Here is a 15393-nt window from a genome sequence, read left to right on the forward strand (position 1 = left end):
GCTAGGAGATTATCGAATCGGGCTATTTACCATTTCTGTTCATTTCATCACCTGATGCACCCTTAGCTGTGTTTTTCGATTTACGAGATATTTCTTCAGACAACGTAGATAAACTTTTTGATAGAATGTTCGAGCGATTATTTTTATCGGACAAAGATCGACCAGGGATACTGGATTCATTATTGTTTTCTGTTTGTACAAAATAATCCGTGTTTTCCCGAAAATCATCTACGATTATTAAATAAATTATTGATTTACTATTCTACGTTCCTTTTGATATTTCGTTTTGTCAATATCAAATTAACAAGAAAGATCATTGAACCTTCTTTCTTCTCGTCCGTGTTCATTGGACTGCATCGTCCAAAACCGGAACATTTCTCCCCATCGTAGCAATTTTCTTCTCTAAAATTTTGTTTAAAACTCTCGCAGGTGTCTTTATCATCCATCAGCGCACGCGAAACTCCTGCCTCCTCCTGTACGCTTCCTCCACAGCACTTGTATTGTTCCATCGCCTGTCTCTCGAGCTCCTACAACGAAATCGTTCGTCTTTCGAAATTTTCGTGGCGTTCTCGCGCCCACAGGTGAAATACCATTTCGATTTTAGTCTCGTTAATATCGTCGTAGAGGAAAGACGCGTCTCGGCTACGCGTGCGAATGATTTTCATAATTTGGCAAATGTATTGATAAGTTTGAAGCGTGGCAAATGTCGAGACGATCGGCGACTCGGGGTAAGTAAACGTAAGAATAAAATATTATACTTGATATTTAAGCGCCAATGATTCCTCGGACGTTCTATATTGCTCCATTGCTTGCTGCTCTAATTCGTCGTATCTAGCGTTGGACACGTTTGTATTATTACAATTATTATTACCAGGTTGCGGATTTTTATGCATTTTGGCGAAATTTAAAGACGCAATAGAGTATTTATTATGATGTTTGCTAGACGAAACAAACATTTATTCAAATTCCATTTCTCTAGACGCGCCCTAAAAGATATAGAAATGCGTAAAAATCCGCGATCTAATTATCACATATCGAAACACACGTGTAATATTTTGCGTAACTTTGTGTCTCGATGGAATTTATTTTATGAACCGTAGTAGATTAAATAGCGACTGTTTATACCTTTTCTCGAACACGTTCTCCAAGCTGGCTTGGTTAACGGAAGCATTGGTTAACACGTCTCTGTAAAGTCTTCTTCTATTTCGTGTATCATTTTTATCCCTTTCGCCGATCGACTTTGCCTTCAACCCTTGTACTTCTGGTTTTATTCGTTCGCCAATTCTCGCGCTGTCCTTCTCCCTTTTGCTAATCGAGGTCTTCCTGTCGCTTCTCCCCTCAAAATTCCTCAATTCCGTTACCAGAGTGTTGCCGCCAGTTCCGAGTTCCTTCGTTTTCGACGAACAACTTTTATCCAGCCATTGAAGGACTTCCGATTCCGATTTGCAACCACGATTTTTCCCTTCCATCAGATAAGATGCTTTGTGTTGCGAGCTTTTCGATTGTCCGCGGTGCGTCTTCATCGCGTTCCTCGTCAATAGTATCAAATTCTTGAAATCGACGCCTTGGTTTTTCCTCTTTTGTCCCGTTTCATGATAAAGTTCTATCGGATGCTGATACACCGGTATCGGTATAGGATTCGATTGTAAAAACTTCTCTTGCACCTGCAATATTATTACCTTCGGTCAATGTTTATCTTTACTTGGCGTTGAGATATCCGTTCGCAACGATCGTTCATTTTCCACCTGTACGGGATGATGAGTAATGGTAGCAGTTCGCAGTGGTTGCACGGAGGTGCACATTGGGGTCGACGAAGAGCCAGATATTTGTATTTGCGTCGGTTGCGGTGGAATCCTCTGATACCATTGTTGAGGAGGTCTGATAAACGTGCTCGCGTCGGTAGCTGACAGCAGAGGTATACCCGTACTCTGAAATTCACAAGCGTTTCTCTATTCTCTCCTAGGGCGAACGTTGGTACGCCAAAAGTTTAGGGTCGCTTTATAGAATATGAAGTTGCGACCAGCGATAGTGCAGAAGGTAATTATTTATATTATTTGCAAAAGGATAGGGTATACTCTGCACTGATTTCGACGATCTCGAAACACGTTTTCTGCGGACACGATTGTGAACAACTTTTCTTTAAATTTCTTTATATACGTTACAGTCGCTGGGTCTTAGTTTCCGAGTTATACGCACAAATACTTCTAAAGTTTCTTGCTTTCATTTTAGATTTTCTACCACGTGTAACGATAATTAGAATAAGAGTGTAAATACGGGAGAGACTCGCGAGTTATCTTGTCTTTGATCGATTGAGGATCCGCCCCGCTGCATAGGCTAACCTCCTTTCGTTCGTGCAAGGTGGTTTGCTCGCGTGCAGGGGTATTTTCAATTGCCAGTAACTAAAAAGCAAAGCCGAAAACGCAACTCCTTTATTCTTGATTTTCGTCTTATTTCGGCGTCGAGAATCACCCCTTAAATTGTGGAAAATCTGTAACTCAACACCCCGTATAGTATCGAATATATTTCGAGAATATCATTATTATCATTTATTAAATTTCAATCTCGCGTACGTGCCTCGCTGTCGTTCCTTAGTTAACTAATTGCTTATTCTACTTTATTTCTATTTTATTACTATCTAAACCTACGTTTATATTTTGGAAATATATTTACGAATATGCGGGAAACTAAGGCCGAGCGAGGATAACGCGCGTAGAAGTGCTCCCGACGATATAATTCGTTTCTAGATCATCGAAACCAGAGGCGACTAAGTAATTAGAATTTCGTAAGTAATTAGAAACATTCATTAGAGGAGCAAGTTAGGATTTTAAACCTGGTATATAGTTGCGGTATTTTCGTAAGTCCTGTTGTAAGGGAACAATTCATTTTGGTAACTTCGCTCGTTAAGGGATGGAAAATATTGTATACGATTAACGTTCTGTTCCTTGTTGCTGTTGAACCGCGTTACCGGAACTTTGGGGAAAAATTCCGGCACTTCCGGGCTGAGAACCGGCGGCGGATGTTTCCTCGTTCCATAAGTTTCCGTCCTTACCGTTTGGCACTCTGTCCTAAGTATCAGTGGTCGATATTGAACCGCGTAATAGAACTGTTGCTTGCCCTGACAATTCTGCTCTCGAGATTGTTGTAGCTTGTAACACTGCAAACGCATTCTCTGTTGGAGGAATTGTTGATGAACGTTGCTGCCGCCCGCTTTCCATAAGCTTCGAACCGCGTCGCTAGTTACGCGAATGTGTAGCTGCATCTCCATTGAATTTTCGATGGTGTAACGTTGATACTCGTAATAACTGTCCAATTTTTCCGTAGCATCTGATTCTTGACAGACATCGTTTTTTTAATTAGCGACAATCGAATAGAATTTCTAGCAGGGAATATAGCCAGTTATTCTGGCGAATTTGAAAAAAGAAGGATGTCGTACGTTGTTGGTTGATCGCGACCGTGTTACCGATCAGGTTCGCCTCTTTGCTCGACTCGTGGTTCGTTCTGTTCTTCTTCTCCGTCTGGCTGAACCTCTGCGCGTGTCGACCGTGCGAACAGTCTTCCCAATGCGACTTGTAGCCGCATACGATCTTCGATACTTCGTCGTCGGGCTCCGATATCCTCGTTGCCGAGCTTTGCAGCATCGATCTTCCGCGCGAACGTTAACACAGAACGATCGAGTATTGGATCACAGCGAATCATTTGGTAACGTTTAAGTGTAAAAGCTAACAATTCACGATTCGTACGCGGCCCACTCGATGTTAACCAGGCGAAGTGCTTCTCCACCTCCGGTAGCATCCACGGCTCGGTAACTTCCGTCCAGCAGAAATTTGGTAGCGAAACAGGAGCTGAATTGTCGTCTGACTTGTACACGTTCTCGCGGTCTTCGTTGTACTCGTAATTGCCATAGCTGGCCAAACGCGAGTTAGGAATAACATCGCGAACGCTTTTCGTTCGATGGACGGTACCATTCTCTTTGTACTTTGCGGTCAATTTGTAATTCTGTCGTAAGACGTGTCGTTAATACGTTTGCATTTTTCTATTAGTAGGTGGTTAGCGTATGGAACGATCGAAAGACAAACAGAACGATTCAGGGAATTTGCGAGTATTTTACCTGAATCGACAGAGATTGATTCAATTTTTGAAACGGATCCTCCTTGTCGAAGGTCCAGGCTTTGTCAGCGATTAGACTTATGTTCGCGTGGGCGCTGTTCAGAAGCTCTTCATCGTACGACGGGAATGAAGATATCATTATCTGAACATTCTAACCGGTATCGAGTAATATTTTAGCAAACGATTAAAAGACGTATCGATAATATCCCGTTCTACGTGTATTATCTTTGGTTTGCGTTGGTAGATTCGCCAATCAAGTCGTTTAATCGGCCTGTTTTCGAGACGAATATCGAAACGATAGAGGACTCGAAATACGTTCAGGACGAGAAACGTCAGTCGAATGTCTTCGCGTTTGTGATATCGTCGTGCGGTATAAAATCGGTCGGATATTCTAAGGAAAAAAGTTTCAGGTAGGAAGGAATAGAATATGATCGATTTTTCTCTCTCTTTTCTTTTTTTTTACAAATGTCTTGTTTATTACAAATACGATCGATGATAAAGTAGTACACACGCAGCTCATTCACACATTTTGTACAGATCAGGCATACGATATTTACAACGGGCAATTCGCGTAATTTACAAAATTTTGACGATCGATGGTATTGTAGTATAATCTATTATAACGCTTCGAAACTTCGTGGGAAAAATCAGTCTGGCAATTACACTCTGTTCAACGTTCTCGATGAAATGCTGTAAAATACAACCGCGTATAGCGAGACGTTTAACGAATTTTAAAGTTGGTCGATTACTTTAGCGATCTTAACGGAACGTTGAACGAGCAGCTGTGCAGTCGTCGCGATCGACGGCTACCATCAGGAACGCAAAAAGCGTAGAGAACATCGCTAATCGCTAATCTCGTTTAAAATCGCTTGACTCTCGACTTAATTAATTATCGTTTGGCATTGTGCGACTGTATCGAGATTATCTGGCACAGAACGTCTCAAAATACTTTATATACAAAGGAAACCTAGCGTACTTATAATAGTTATTTATATAATTGTTGGCGATACAGTCGCACAATAATTCCAATTCTCATCGACCGTCGAATTCTCGTAACGAAATTCGTTGCCAACAGCGTAAGTTAAGTGTTACAAGGCGATTGTCAGGTCGACACGCGATACAAATTCGTTAAGACTGGACGAAAGTACGATCGTATCGTGGCTCGTATTTCTAACGATAAAGGTAGTCTCGGTACACTTGAAAAAATCGCGGATTATTTACAAATTCACAATACCGTCTCGACACGATATAAAGTTCAGACGAGTTGGAGACGATGTTCGAATCATGGCGTAACTCGAGTTCTGTTATTATGGCAAGATAACGATTACGTTCTTCGTAGAGCAGCGATCTTGAGCTATCGAACGAGCCAGGAAAATCCAGGAAAAACGTAACGACGCTGCTCGTTCCTACGATTCTAGAAAACGTCCTCTCTCGTTCTTTTATCGCTCGCGTTACTCCTTACGATTTTTATCGCTCATCTAATCGATGATTAAAGCGTATTCCATTCGCGATGGTATTTTGGTTATTTACGCGTACCTTTCATCTAGCTGATCTCCTTCAACTTAAAGAAAGAAAGTGGCATCGTTGCGTCGTAGCTCCTTCTAAGAACTATGCTACTTAACAATTCTACTATAATCGACTTTGAAACACTGTTCAGACGTATTCCTCGGATGGCTTAGGTATACTAGCTGGTAATCTAAGCGTACTTGGAACACGATTGGCACTGTCCGGTAGTTCGGCGATATCGATGAACACTCCGACCAAACTATCAAAGTTCAGTCCCCAATTCAACAGATAGTCCCAACTTAGCGCGGTGGTTGTCGTGGATGGCGATCCGCTGTTGTTCGGTCTGTACAATCCTCCCATGTGCGTCGATAGGTCGTCGTCGGAGGCCACCAAAGTACTGAGAGATCCACGGAACGAGCTGTCGAAACCGTCGTAATTGACATTTGGTGGCAGGGGTGGTTTCGTCGTTTGGGAGGACTCGTTGCTTCGTTGATTAACTTCTTCGTCGTCTTGTTTCGCGAACGGATTGTCCGACCGTTTGTCACCGACCAACGAGGTGTTGTCGTATTCCGAGCAGGTGAAACTGTCGTTGCCGCTTTCGTCCGTTGTCGACGAGTTTCTTCGTTCGAGTCTCTCGACCGGTGGCGTGTGTCGTCGGTGGAGATGCAGAGGACCGTGGGTGGGCGGTCCTCTGGCTTCGCTGGAGGAACTTACGGCGTCTAAAGTGGATACGAGGCTCGAGGTTCTTGGCCTCGAGTTCAGTCTTTCGATCTCTTCCGCTGTTAATCCCATCGGCCCGGAAGATACGTTGTTCACGGAATTTTCGTTGTTCGATTGAGGCGCCTTTCGACTGGCCGTTGATCCGGACAGCTGGCTCATGATCGGCGAGTTTAAGCTTCTTTCGCTGTTGGAGTTTAAAGCGTCTTTGCCTACTCCGCCGGAGGATGACGTGGTGGCCAACAGAGCGCTTTGCAGAGGTTTGCCACTGATATCGTGCAACGTTAGTATTCTCGGTTGCTGGGCGGATAGCTCGCTGCTAGGCGATAGCCTGGCTAACGGGGTGCTCTGTAACAGTTTCTGGGTCGGTCCTGGCGGTTGGCTCACGTTCGGAGGTGGCAAGGCGCGCGGTGGGAACGGTCCGGTGTGTCTGTGTTGCTGACCCGCATGCTTATGATGGTTGGCGTAGTTGTTAATAGGCGGAGGAGTGGCTTTGTACTTCCGCATACCATCCCGATAACCTTTATAATGATAGACAATATCGATGTCGCTCGGTGCTATGGAGCTCGCGTTTTCCAAGTCGTAGTGCTCGGGCATGTCAGGTTCTGGATTGTGTTCGTGAGAATGTAGAGAAGTTTGAGCGGGCGGAGGCAGGGGAGGATGTTCGTCTCGTATGGGTGGCGATTTCGTTACCTCTCTCTCGATGATGTCCGGCCTCTGAGGTCGATGTTCGGTGGTCGCGTTAATTTCTCGTTCCTTGTACTTTTTCGAGATCAATTCCGGGCCCATGTGACCCACGCCCCGTAGATCGGACGCGTCGGATATATAGGTATTTTCGTGGCGAGACATCAGATTATCGTTACCCGAGCCAACCAACGGATTTCCAGTCATTATGGCGTTGGTATTTTTGTTCACCACCGACGGAGCTGACTTTTCCTTGTTCTGTCGTCTTAAACGGAATACGATGAAACTGACCAGTATAGCGATCAGCAGAATAACGAAGAACACTATGACCAGGGTGATTCCTATGCTGAGAGGATCGGCCGTGGCCGCTGCGCTGATCCCGATCGGTCCTCTGCATCCGGTGCTCACCTTCGCGTGATACAGCACCTCTTTGAAGATCGAGCCGGACCCGTTGAACGGCTGAATCTCGTTGTTGATGGTGAAGTTGGCCAAACAACCCTCGAAACTCCTAGCGCCAGCGCTGTGAGCGTAATACAGGTCTTGGCTAACCCCACCGATCGATAGGACGGATAGATACGGGTCCAGGAAGTCGTGGACACCGACAGGGTCTAATTCCTCGCCGGTTTGAACGCCGTCGACGAACAGTCTTAAACCTCGAAAGTAAGAGTGCAGGGTCAGGTTGTGCCAACGGCCATCCGCCAAGCCTCCTTCGATGTTCGCGGTCATGTTCACTGGCGATCCGAGAAGAGACGCGTAAAATAGTTGTCCGTTGCGAAGCTGTAACACGAGATTCGTGTCGTGAATTGAAAAGAAACAAAGAAGGAAGAGGATATTGTCCCTTTTTTCTAATATCGTTGAGGAAATAGTTGCTCACCTCTACCGATGTAAAGTGTTTGTTGGTCGCGGCATACACGAGAACACCATCGGGCTTCACCGTTCTGAACATCAAACCGATCGTTTTGAAGGGCGATGGATTGGTTATGAAGCTGGTGTCTTCGCTGACGGTGCGTTTCGCTCGATTCTTGTGCCACAAGGTCGAGCCTCTGTAAAGATATTCCAATAACTGCATTCTTCTGTGTTTCTCCGAAATCTGCAAACAACGAGAAGACGGTTATTCGCGATTGGTCGTTTTACTCGAGTGGGAGTTAAAATTCAAAGCCCGCGTTTTACAGTTTGCGCGTACTTTAAATTCGACGTATCCACCCTCGCTCAACGTGATCGATTCGAGAGCTGCTTCGCAATTGGGCGCGGTTACAGATCCGCACTGGCAGGTCACTTGATGCCACTTGTCGTAACACTTGGAATTCGCACCGCAAACGCTGGCCGAGTCCTTTCCACCTCTCGAGCAAGAATTGTTGTTCGATCTGATGCAGGTGGACTTAACGCCGCGCGATGCTAGCGGATTCGACAGATTCAATGCTCTTCCATTTATGGAGACCGAGTGGACGCAGCCGACGAAATCGTCGGAATGCACTTGGCCTGGCCTCTCGAGCACCGGATCTGCGTTTTCCAGTCCTCCCACCAGAAGTGGATTGTTGTTAAAATTCAGAGTCCTGTAGAAAGCGATTGTCGATGTTTAGTCGGATGATTTTCACGTTGGAAAACGAATAACTAAGAACGAAAGGCGATGCTAACCCGGTTGGTCCTACGTCGTCCGCGTAGCAAGTGCCATCGCCGGGTCTACAATCGTCGCAGATATCTCCGTGTTCTCTGCACATGGACACGCTCAAGGATACGACCCTGCCGTTTCTAGTAGCCGTTACCTTCCTCCATTCTCCATCCGACACGGAGTTCTCTGTTTTTATGGTGACCGAGGTGATGGCGCTTCTTGCACCTCCGTATGAAAACACCACTCTTCCGTCCACCAGTTCCAATACCACGAAGTCCGAACGTCCTCCGGCTTGCGGCGCGTAATTGTACAGCAGTAAGGCGTCTGGTTTCGTAGTGGCAAACACGATAGTTATGTCGTTGGTGTTGGAATCCAAGGCCGGGAAAGTCATATAAGACAATTCCTCGAAGCCAAACGTGGATCGTTCGCAGTGTCTTCCGTAACGACCCTCTGGACAACTACACGTGTACCTGAATTGGAACGTTAATCGTTGATAAACTTTGAACGATAGGATATGTAGTCGAGTGTCGCGTGTTACACGGTCGATAGAAATGCTTACCCAGGTTTTTCACCTACGCATAAACCTCCATAGAGGCAAGGATTCGGTCTGCAAGAGTCTGTAACCGCCTCGCAGTGGTTTCCTCTGTAACCAGCTCGACATAGACAGAAGAAACTGAAGCTATCGGGACTCTTCCTACACGATCCACCGTTCCTGCATGGATTACTCGCGCATGCATCGCCTCTTTCCAGTTCGCATAGCTTTCCGTCGCGATCGATCGGACAGGTACACTGGAAATCGTATCCCAGTCGTCGACACTGTCCACCCTGAACGTCGTGAAACAACGAAGCGATCGAAACGTTAGGGAAAAGATATGAAACTAAATCGGGGAATTTTCGCAGTATCGGTACGAATATTTACCAATAAGCAAGGATTTGGAGAGCAAGGATCTTGTCTTCTTTCGCATTTATCGCCGGTGAAACCGTCGCGGCACTTGCAGGTCATCTCGTGCATCATCCTCGGCGACGTGAGAATCAGCGCTTGGCTGTCGGTGATTCTGGCGTCATCGTAGATGACCAACTTATCGCTGCAAGAGCCCCCGTTCTCGCAAGGTATGTGCTTGCACGGCGAGTAGCCAACGGTGAAGGTCATTCCCTGGAGAAGCGATCGGATTTTGTCCCGATTACGATTTAGCAATTCGGTGACTTCGTATTTGCTGCGGTATCCTGTGCAATGAAATACAATCGTTCGCATTTAAACTTGTCAATTTTCGAATCTTGCAATCTTTTCATAGTTCTCGCTCTGTCGAATACGGTTACGCAATGTGAAATACCTTCAGGCGACTCTACTGCCACGTGGATGTTCAAGTCAGATCCAGTCTCTCCAAGACTGAAGATCTTAAGGGTGTCTCCAACATCGACTTCTTCTTGCAGAACGTCCAGCAGAGCACGATAATACTGACCTAAAAAATCTCTCGAGCTTAGTTTCGTTACTTGCAGGGTCACGCTATTTTCGATCGTGCTGTTGGTGAAAACGAGGAATTCCACTGTGACCTTGGATACCACGTTAGGATGGCGGCCGTCGTTCCCAGACACGCTTAAAGAGTAGCCGACTCCTGTTTCGAAACACGAAAGTCGCAGATGTATTTCGATCGAGATTTTTCATCTGTCGATTCGAATAATTTCTTTAAATAGACACGCTTCGTACACAAACCTGGTGTTATTTTCTTCGTGTGAAGATCGCAAGCGCTAGGAATGCTAAGAATTTTCGGATTCGATCCTTGAAGTATCTTACAGGAATAGCTGCCGGTAATATCGGGGTCGTTAGGATGTACGTCGGCGATCTTTCCCAATGGTATCTGCTCGTTGAAAGAGTGTACTATCACGTGAACCGATCTCGGCGACGATGGGCTATCGTTTTGATCCGTGACGATCACGGTTATCGTGTGCTCGCTTCTCATTCTCGGTACTCCAGAATCTTCCACTTCGACCTGCGAAAATCAATCGAAGATCAATCATTACGCCTTATCGAATTAATTCAAAGCGATATATATATATATATTTGTTCGTTAGAAAATCTCTACTAACCACAAGGTCCAACTGAGGCATAGCTTCTCTGTCCAAACTTCTCGTAGTTTTCAATACCCCCGTATGCTTGTCCAAGGTAACCATATCGCTCTGTCTTCCACCAACCAACTTGTACGTAAAGGGCGCCCCATTCGGTGGTAGGTCAGGATCAGTGGCGCTCAGTGTCATCACGATCGTTCCAGCTGGTTCGTTCTCGTTCACGTAGCCCACCACTTCCGGTGGATCGAAGGTAGGCCCGTTATCGTTGATATCCAAAAGTTCGATGTGAATGGCCGCGGTGCCGGTTTGTGGCGGAGACCCGGTATCGATGGCACCGATCGTCAAATCGTAAATCGGGATAGTTTCTCGGTCCAGTTGCTTGGCAGTTTCTATATCTCCGGTCTGCGGGTCCACCTTGAACGCTTGGCCCAGATTTCCGCTGATGATCGAGTAGGAGAACTGATTGTTCTGCGGCTTTATATCCTTGTCGACCGCTCTAACGGTCAAAACTCGCGTGCCGTGCGCCGCACCTTCGGACACGGTAGCGTCGTAGGTATTCTGCAGGAACTCCGGAGGATCGTTTCCATCTTGAATCGAGACTATAACCTGAGCTTCGTCCGTGTCGTTGCCACGAATTCCACCGCCGTTCTTCGTCATCACGGTCAACACCACTCTGTTCTGCGTTTCACGGTCTAATCTTCGCGAGACCCGAATTATTCCGGTCTCGGAGCCGATCGAGAAACCGCGGTCGTTGGACGAGCCGACGAACAGGTAGTAGACTCTTCCGTCTTCGCCCGCGTCCTGATCGGTTGCCTGAACCAGGCCCACGGACGTGCCAACTTCTGCGCTTTCCGACACGTCCATGTGGAACACCGGTTGAATGAACTTGGGATAGTATTCGTTCACGCCCGTGATGTGTACGAGAACCGTGGTGAAGCCGACCATTTGCGGATTGGAGTCCGGATTGGCTGCGACTATGTCCAACGTGTACTCGTTGGCCTCCTCGTAGTCGAAACTGATCAAAGAAGCGATCTCGCCGGTATCCTCGCGAATGCGAAAGTGATCCTTGCCAGTTCCTCCGAGAATTTTGTACTGGATCACGGCGTACTTGGGCGAGTCGATGTCTCGGGCGATCACCTGCGATTAAAGAGTATCGTAAATGGGATTTAAAGCGAGAAATTATAGTTTCAAGCGAAAAGAACATGGGATAAGTTTAAGAATATACCTTATAAACGAAACTATCTGGCGGGGAGTTTTCAGGCAAGTAGGCTTCGTAAATGCTCTGATTAAACGTCGGCGGATTGTCGTTGATATCGGAGACGTTCACTGTCAATATGGCAACGGCTTGCTTCGGTTCGAATCCCAGATCGGTAGCGGTGATGTTCAATTTATACTCTTGCACCAGATCGTAATCCAGAGGCTCGAGTATGGTTACCGCGCCGGTGATCGAGTGCACGAAGAACTCGTTCTTTTCGTTTCCAGCCGATATTTTGTATCTGATCATTCCGTTCGGCCCGTCATCGCCGTCGGTGGCACTGACCGTTAAGATGGTGGTGTTGACAGGTTCGTTTTCCGGAACTCTCACCTGATGGCTGACAGCGGCGAACGTGGGAGCGTGTTTGTTCTCTCCGGATATGACCAAGGTCAACGAGACCTCGTCCTTCTGCGGTGGCACGCCTTTGTCGATCGCTTGAACCTTCAACAAGAAGGTGGTTCTCACTGGCACGTTGGACAATGTATTTCGAACGTACACCCATCCGGATTTCTCGTCGATTGAAAAGTATTCTGTCCCGTTGACGCTCGTCATGAAGTAACTGATCTCTGCGTTCACGCCGAAGTCGGCATCGTCTTTCGCCATCAACTGCACCACCCTCTTGCCGACTCCGTAATTTTCCGGCACAGGGTAGAGATAAGATCTCTGGTCGAATCTCGGCGCGTTGTTATTCGCGTCCACTACGTTCACGTAAACCACCGTCTTCGACGACAGCGGAGGTTTACCGTTGTCGGTAGCTACGACCGTCAACGAGTACAGGTTTTCCGGCGAAGACGGCCGATGAGTGTGTTTGTAATTGAGAGTCTTCTTGCTGAAAACGTCACCGGTGGCTGGATCAACGGTGAAAAGGTCGGACGGTTGCAACAGGCTGTAGGATATCACGGAGTTCGGACCTTGTTTATCGCGATCGATCGCGGTGACTTGGCCAACGTGCGCAACAGGCGGTTGAAGCTCGGGGAAATGAAAGTGATAAGATTCTTCGTCGAATTCCGGAGGGTTGTCGTTCTGATCTTGGATGGTAATGGTAAGGGCGGTTGCTGCTTGCCAAGCACCGTCCGCTGCCACCAACTGTAACAATACGAACGATCGATTAATGGAAATTGTGCGTTGGACGAAGGCTCGTTTCCTACGTTCGTTGATCGACGCGAACCTTTAACAGATACTCGTCCTGTTCTTCTCTGTCCAAGTGCCCATCCACGGTAACGTTACCGCTGAGTGCGTCCATGGCAAACTTCTCGCCGGGATTTTCCGTGAACCTGTAGGTGACGTTAGCGTTTTGACCGATGTCCAGGTCGCTGCTCGTGATTCTTATGACGAACGTGCCGATCTCCGCGTTCTCCGTAACGTTCACGCTGAATAGTCGAGTGAATTGCGGGGGATTGTCGTTTTTGTCCAACACGGTGAGCAACACAGTCGCGGTGCCTGTAAGAGACGGCTGTCCCTGATCCCGTGCTTCTACGATCAACTCGTAAGAAGCGATCTAAAACGAAACGACGCTCTTTCTTTTTCCCTCTCTTGGCAAATTGGTTTTAAGCTTACTCGATATTTTCAAATAACCGACACTCACCTCCTCGCGGTCCAGTTTCGCGTTCGTGCTAATCTCTCCTGTATCGGAATCGATGACGAAAGTCTCGGTGAAATCGTTGACCAGGTAATAGGACACTTGCCCGTTCTCGCCAGAATCGCGATCGTTCGCCGAGACTTTGTTGACGAAGAGAGGCGGGTACTCGTCCTCGGGAACCGTAGCGTTGTAAATGGCCGCCTCCATTATCGGTGCATTATCATTGGCGTCCGTAACATTCACGAGCAGTTGCACAACACTCCTGAGAGCCGGAGTGTCCGAATCACGAACCTCAACCCAGGCTTCGTAGAACGGCGCGGTTTCGTAATCGAATCCAGACGCGACTAACACCTAAACGAAACGACCCATCGTTTTACCTTTCATCGAGCGTAATCATCGGGAACGATCGATAATTCGTTTCCATTTCGCGCAGAGTTACAAAGATCGGAAAATATCTCGATCTATACTCTGCACCATCTGTCATATGGAAATCTGTTTTATTTAACAAAATATTGGGAGAAATGTTGATGGCGATGGCGCGAATTTCATGGTGTACGGAGCTCGATACGAGTAATGGAAAAAAATATCGAATTGGAATAATGGAAAATCGAATTGTACAGCGAATACAAACCTCTCCGGTGTGAGGATCGATCTTGAGCGCGTCGCCGACGTTGCCGCCAGCCATTCCATAGACCAGATTACTGGCGGTTCCAACTTTTGGCGTGGTCGCGCTCAATTTCGTGATCACTCGACCCTCTGGAACGTCTTCCGGTAACGTGAACCTGGTGCTAATGGTGGATCGAAAGCTGGGAAACAGTTGCCTCTCCCACAGGTGTATCACCAAGTCGGCGGTGACCGTTTGCGGTTTGACGCCGCAATCGGACGCCTGGATTTGCAATTGGTAGGTGGTTTCGTCATTGGCCAATTCCTGTGTCGTCCTTATCACTCCGCTGTTCGGATCGATCACGAACTTCTCCGCATCGATTCCCTGGAGACGATACACGATCCGGGAATTCTCTCCGTCGTCGTCGTCCACCGCTTTCGCGCCGAACACGAAATCCCCTTTAAAGGAAATTAGGTGTATTTAGCGATGTTGCGTACCAGCTACGCTAGCTTCACGAGCCTCTGTTATTCAGGTGTTACTTAACGCGTTCAGGCTCGCGTTCAAGTTCTCGAATGACGGGTTAGCCAGTTACAAACTTGTCGCGTTTCTCATTTTTACTTTTCCTTCACGTTCATTTGCCGATGATAAATCCTTTACCTGGTTTGGTTGCACCCGGCACGTAGGCCGTGTATCTTGGACTAGAAAATCTAGGGGCATTGTCGTTCACGTCCTTCACGAAGATCGTCAGATTGACGGCGGAGGCCTGAGGTTCCGTGGGACTCGAATCTTGAGCGACCAAAGTCAAATGGTAGACCGAGGTTTGTTCTCGATCGAGTGGCACCACCGTTAACACCTCTCCAGTTTCGGGCTCCACGGCGAAGCGTTCCGAATTTTCTCCCAGCAAACTGTACCTGATGATGATAGGAAAGATTCGATATTTACGACGAGTTTAGAAAGATCGCCATTATTTTTTCTTCTCTTTCTTTCTTCTTTTTGCGAATTGTACGTATTGCGAATGTACCTGATTTTGGCGTTGAGGCCCTCGTCCTTGTCCGTGGCGTGAGGTTTAGTGACCCACGTTCCGGAAGCCAGGTTTTCGGTAACCGTTGCCCTGTATTCCTGCCTGGTGAATTCCGGAATGTGATCGTTGACATCGAGCACGACGATTCTAACGATGCCCGATCCAGTCAAAGGCGGAGAACCTGTAAAACAGGTTCGGTAATCGTAGATTGATCGTTCTATGATTACGCGAATAGATTTGGTCGAGC

General features: G+C 47.0%; 1 protein-coding gene across 1 annotated transcript in view; it reads right to left on the reverse strand.

The window, feature by feature from the left end:
- Nucleotides 1-4589: 4589 nt before the first annotated feature.
- LOC122569271 (cadherin-related tumor suppressor) overlaps nt 4590-15393 on the reverse strand; it is a 69847-nt gene continuing 59043 nt past the window's right edge. Inside the window, exons 8-22 of the mRNA XM_043730103.1 lie at nt 15147-15327; nt 14783-15036; nt 14153-14583; nt 13528-13872; nt 13111-13440; nt 11913-13028; nt 10709-11824; nt 10335-10611; nt 9955-10236; nt 9543-9847; nt 9183-9448; nt 8650-9093; nt 8198-8567; nt 7889-8104; nt 4590-7791 (exon numbers count right to left, since the gene is read on the reverse strand). Coding sequence (XP_043586038.1) covers nt 5761-7791; nt 7889-8104; nt 8198-8567; nt 8650-9093; nt 9183-9448; nt 9543-9847; nt 9955-10236; nt 10335-10611; nt 10709-11824; nt 11913-13028; nt 13111-13440; nt 13528-13872; nt 14153-14583; nt 14783-15036; nt 15147-15327 — 7964 coding nt within the window. The 3' untranslated portion in view covers nt 4590-5760. The remainder of the gene's footprint in view (nt 7792-7888; nt 8105-8197; nt 8568-8649; nt 9094-9182; nt 9449-9542; nt 9848-9954; nt 10237-10334; nt 10612-10708; nt 11825-11912; nt 13029-13110; nt 13441-13527; nt 13873-14152; nt 14584-14782; nt 15037-15146; nt 15328-15393) is intronic.

Source organism: Bombus pyrosoma, linkage group LG1 (genome assembly GCF_014825855.1).
Source record: "Bombus pyrosoma isolate SC7728 linkage group LG1, ASM1482585v1, whole genome shotgun sequence".
Lineage (NCBI taxonomy): Eukaryota > Metazoa > Arthropoda > Insecta > Hymenoptera > Apidae > Bombus > Bombus pyrosoma.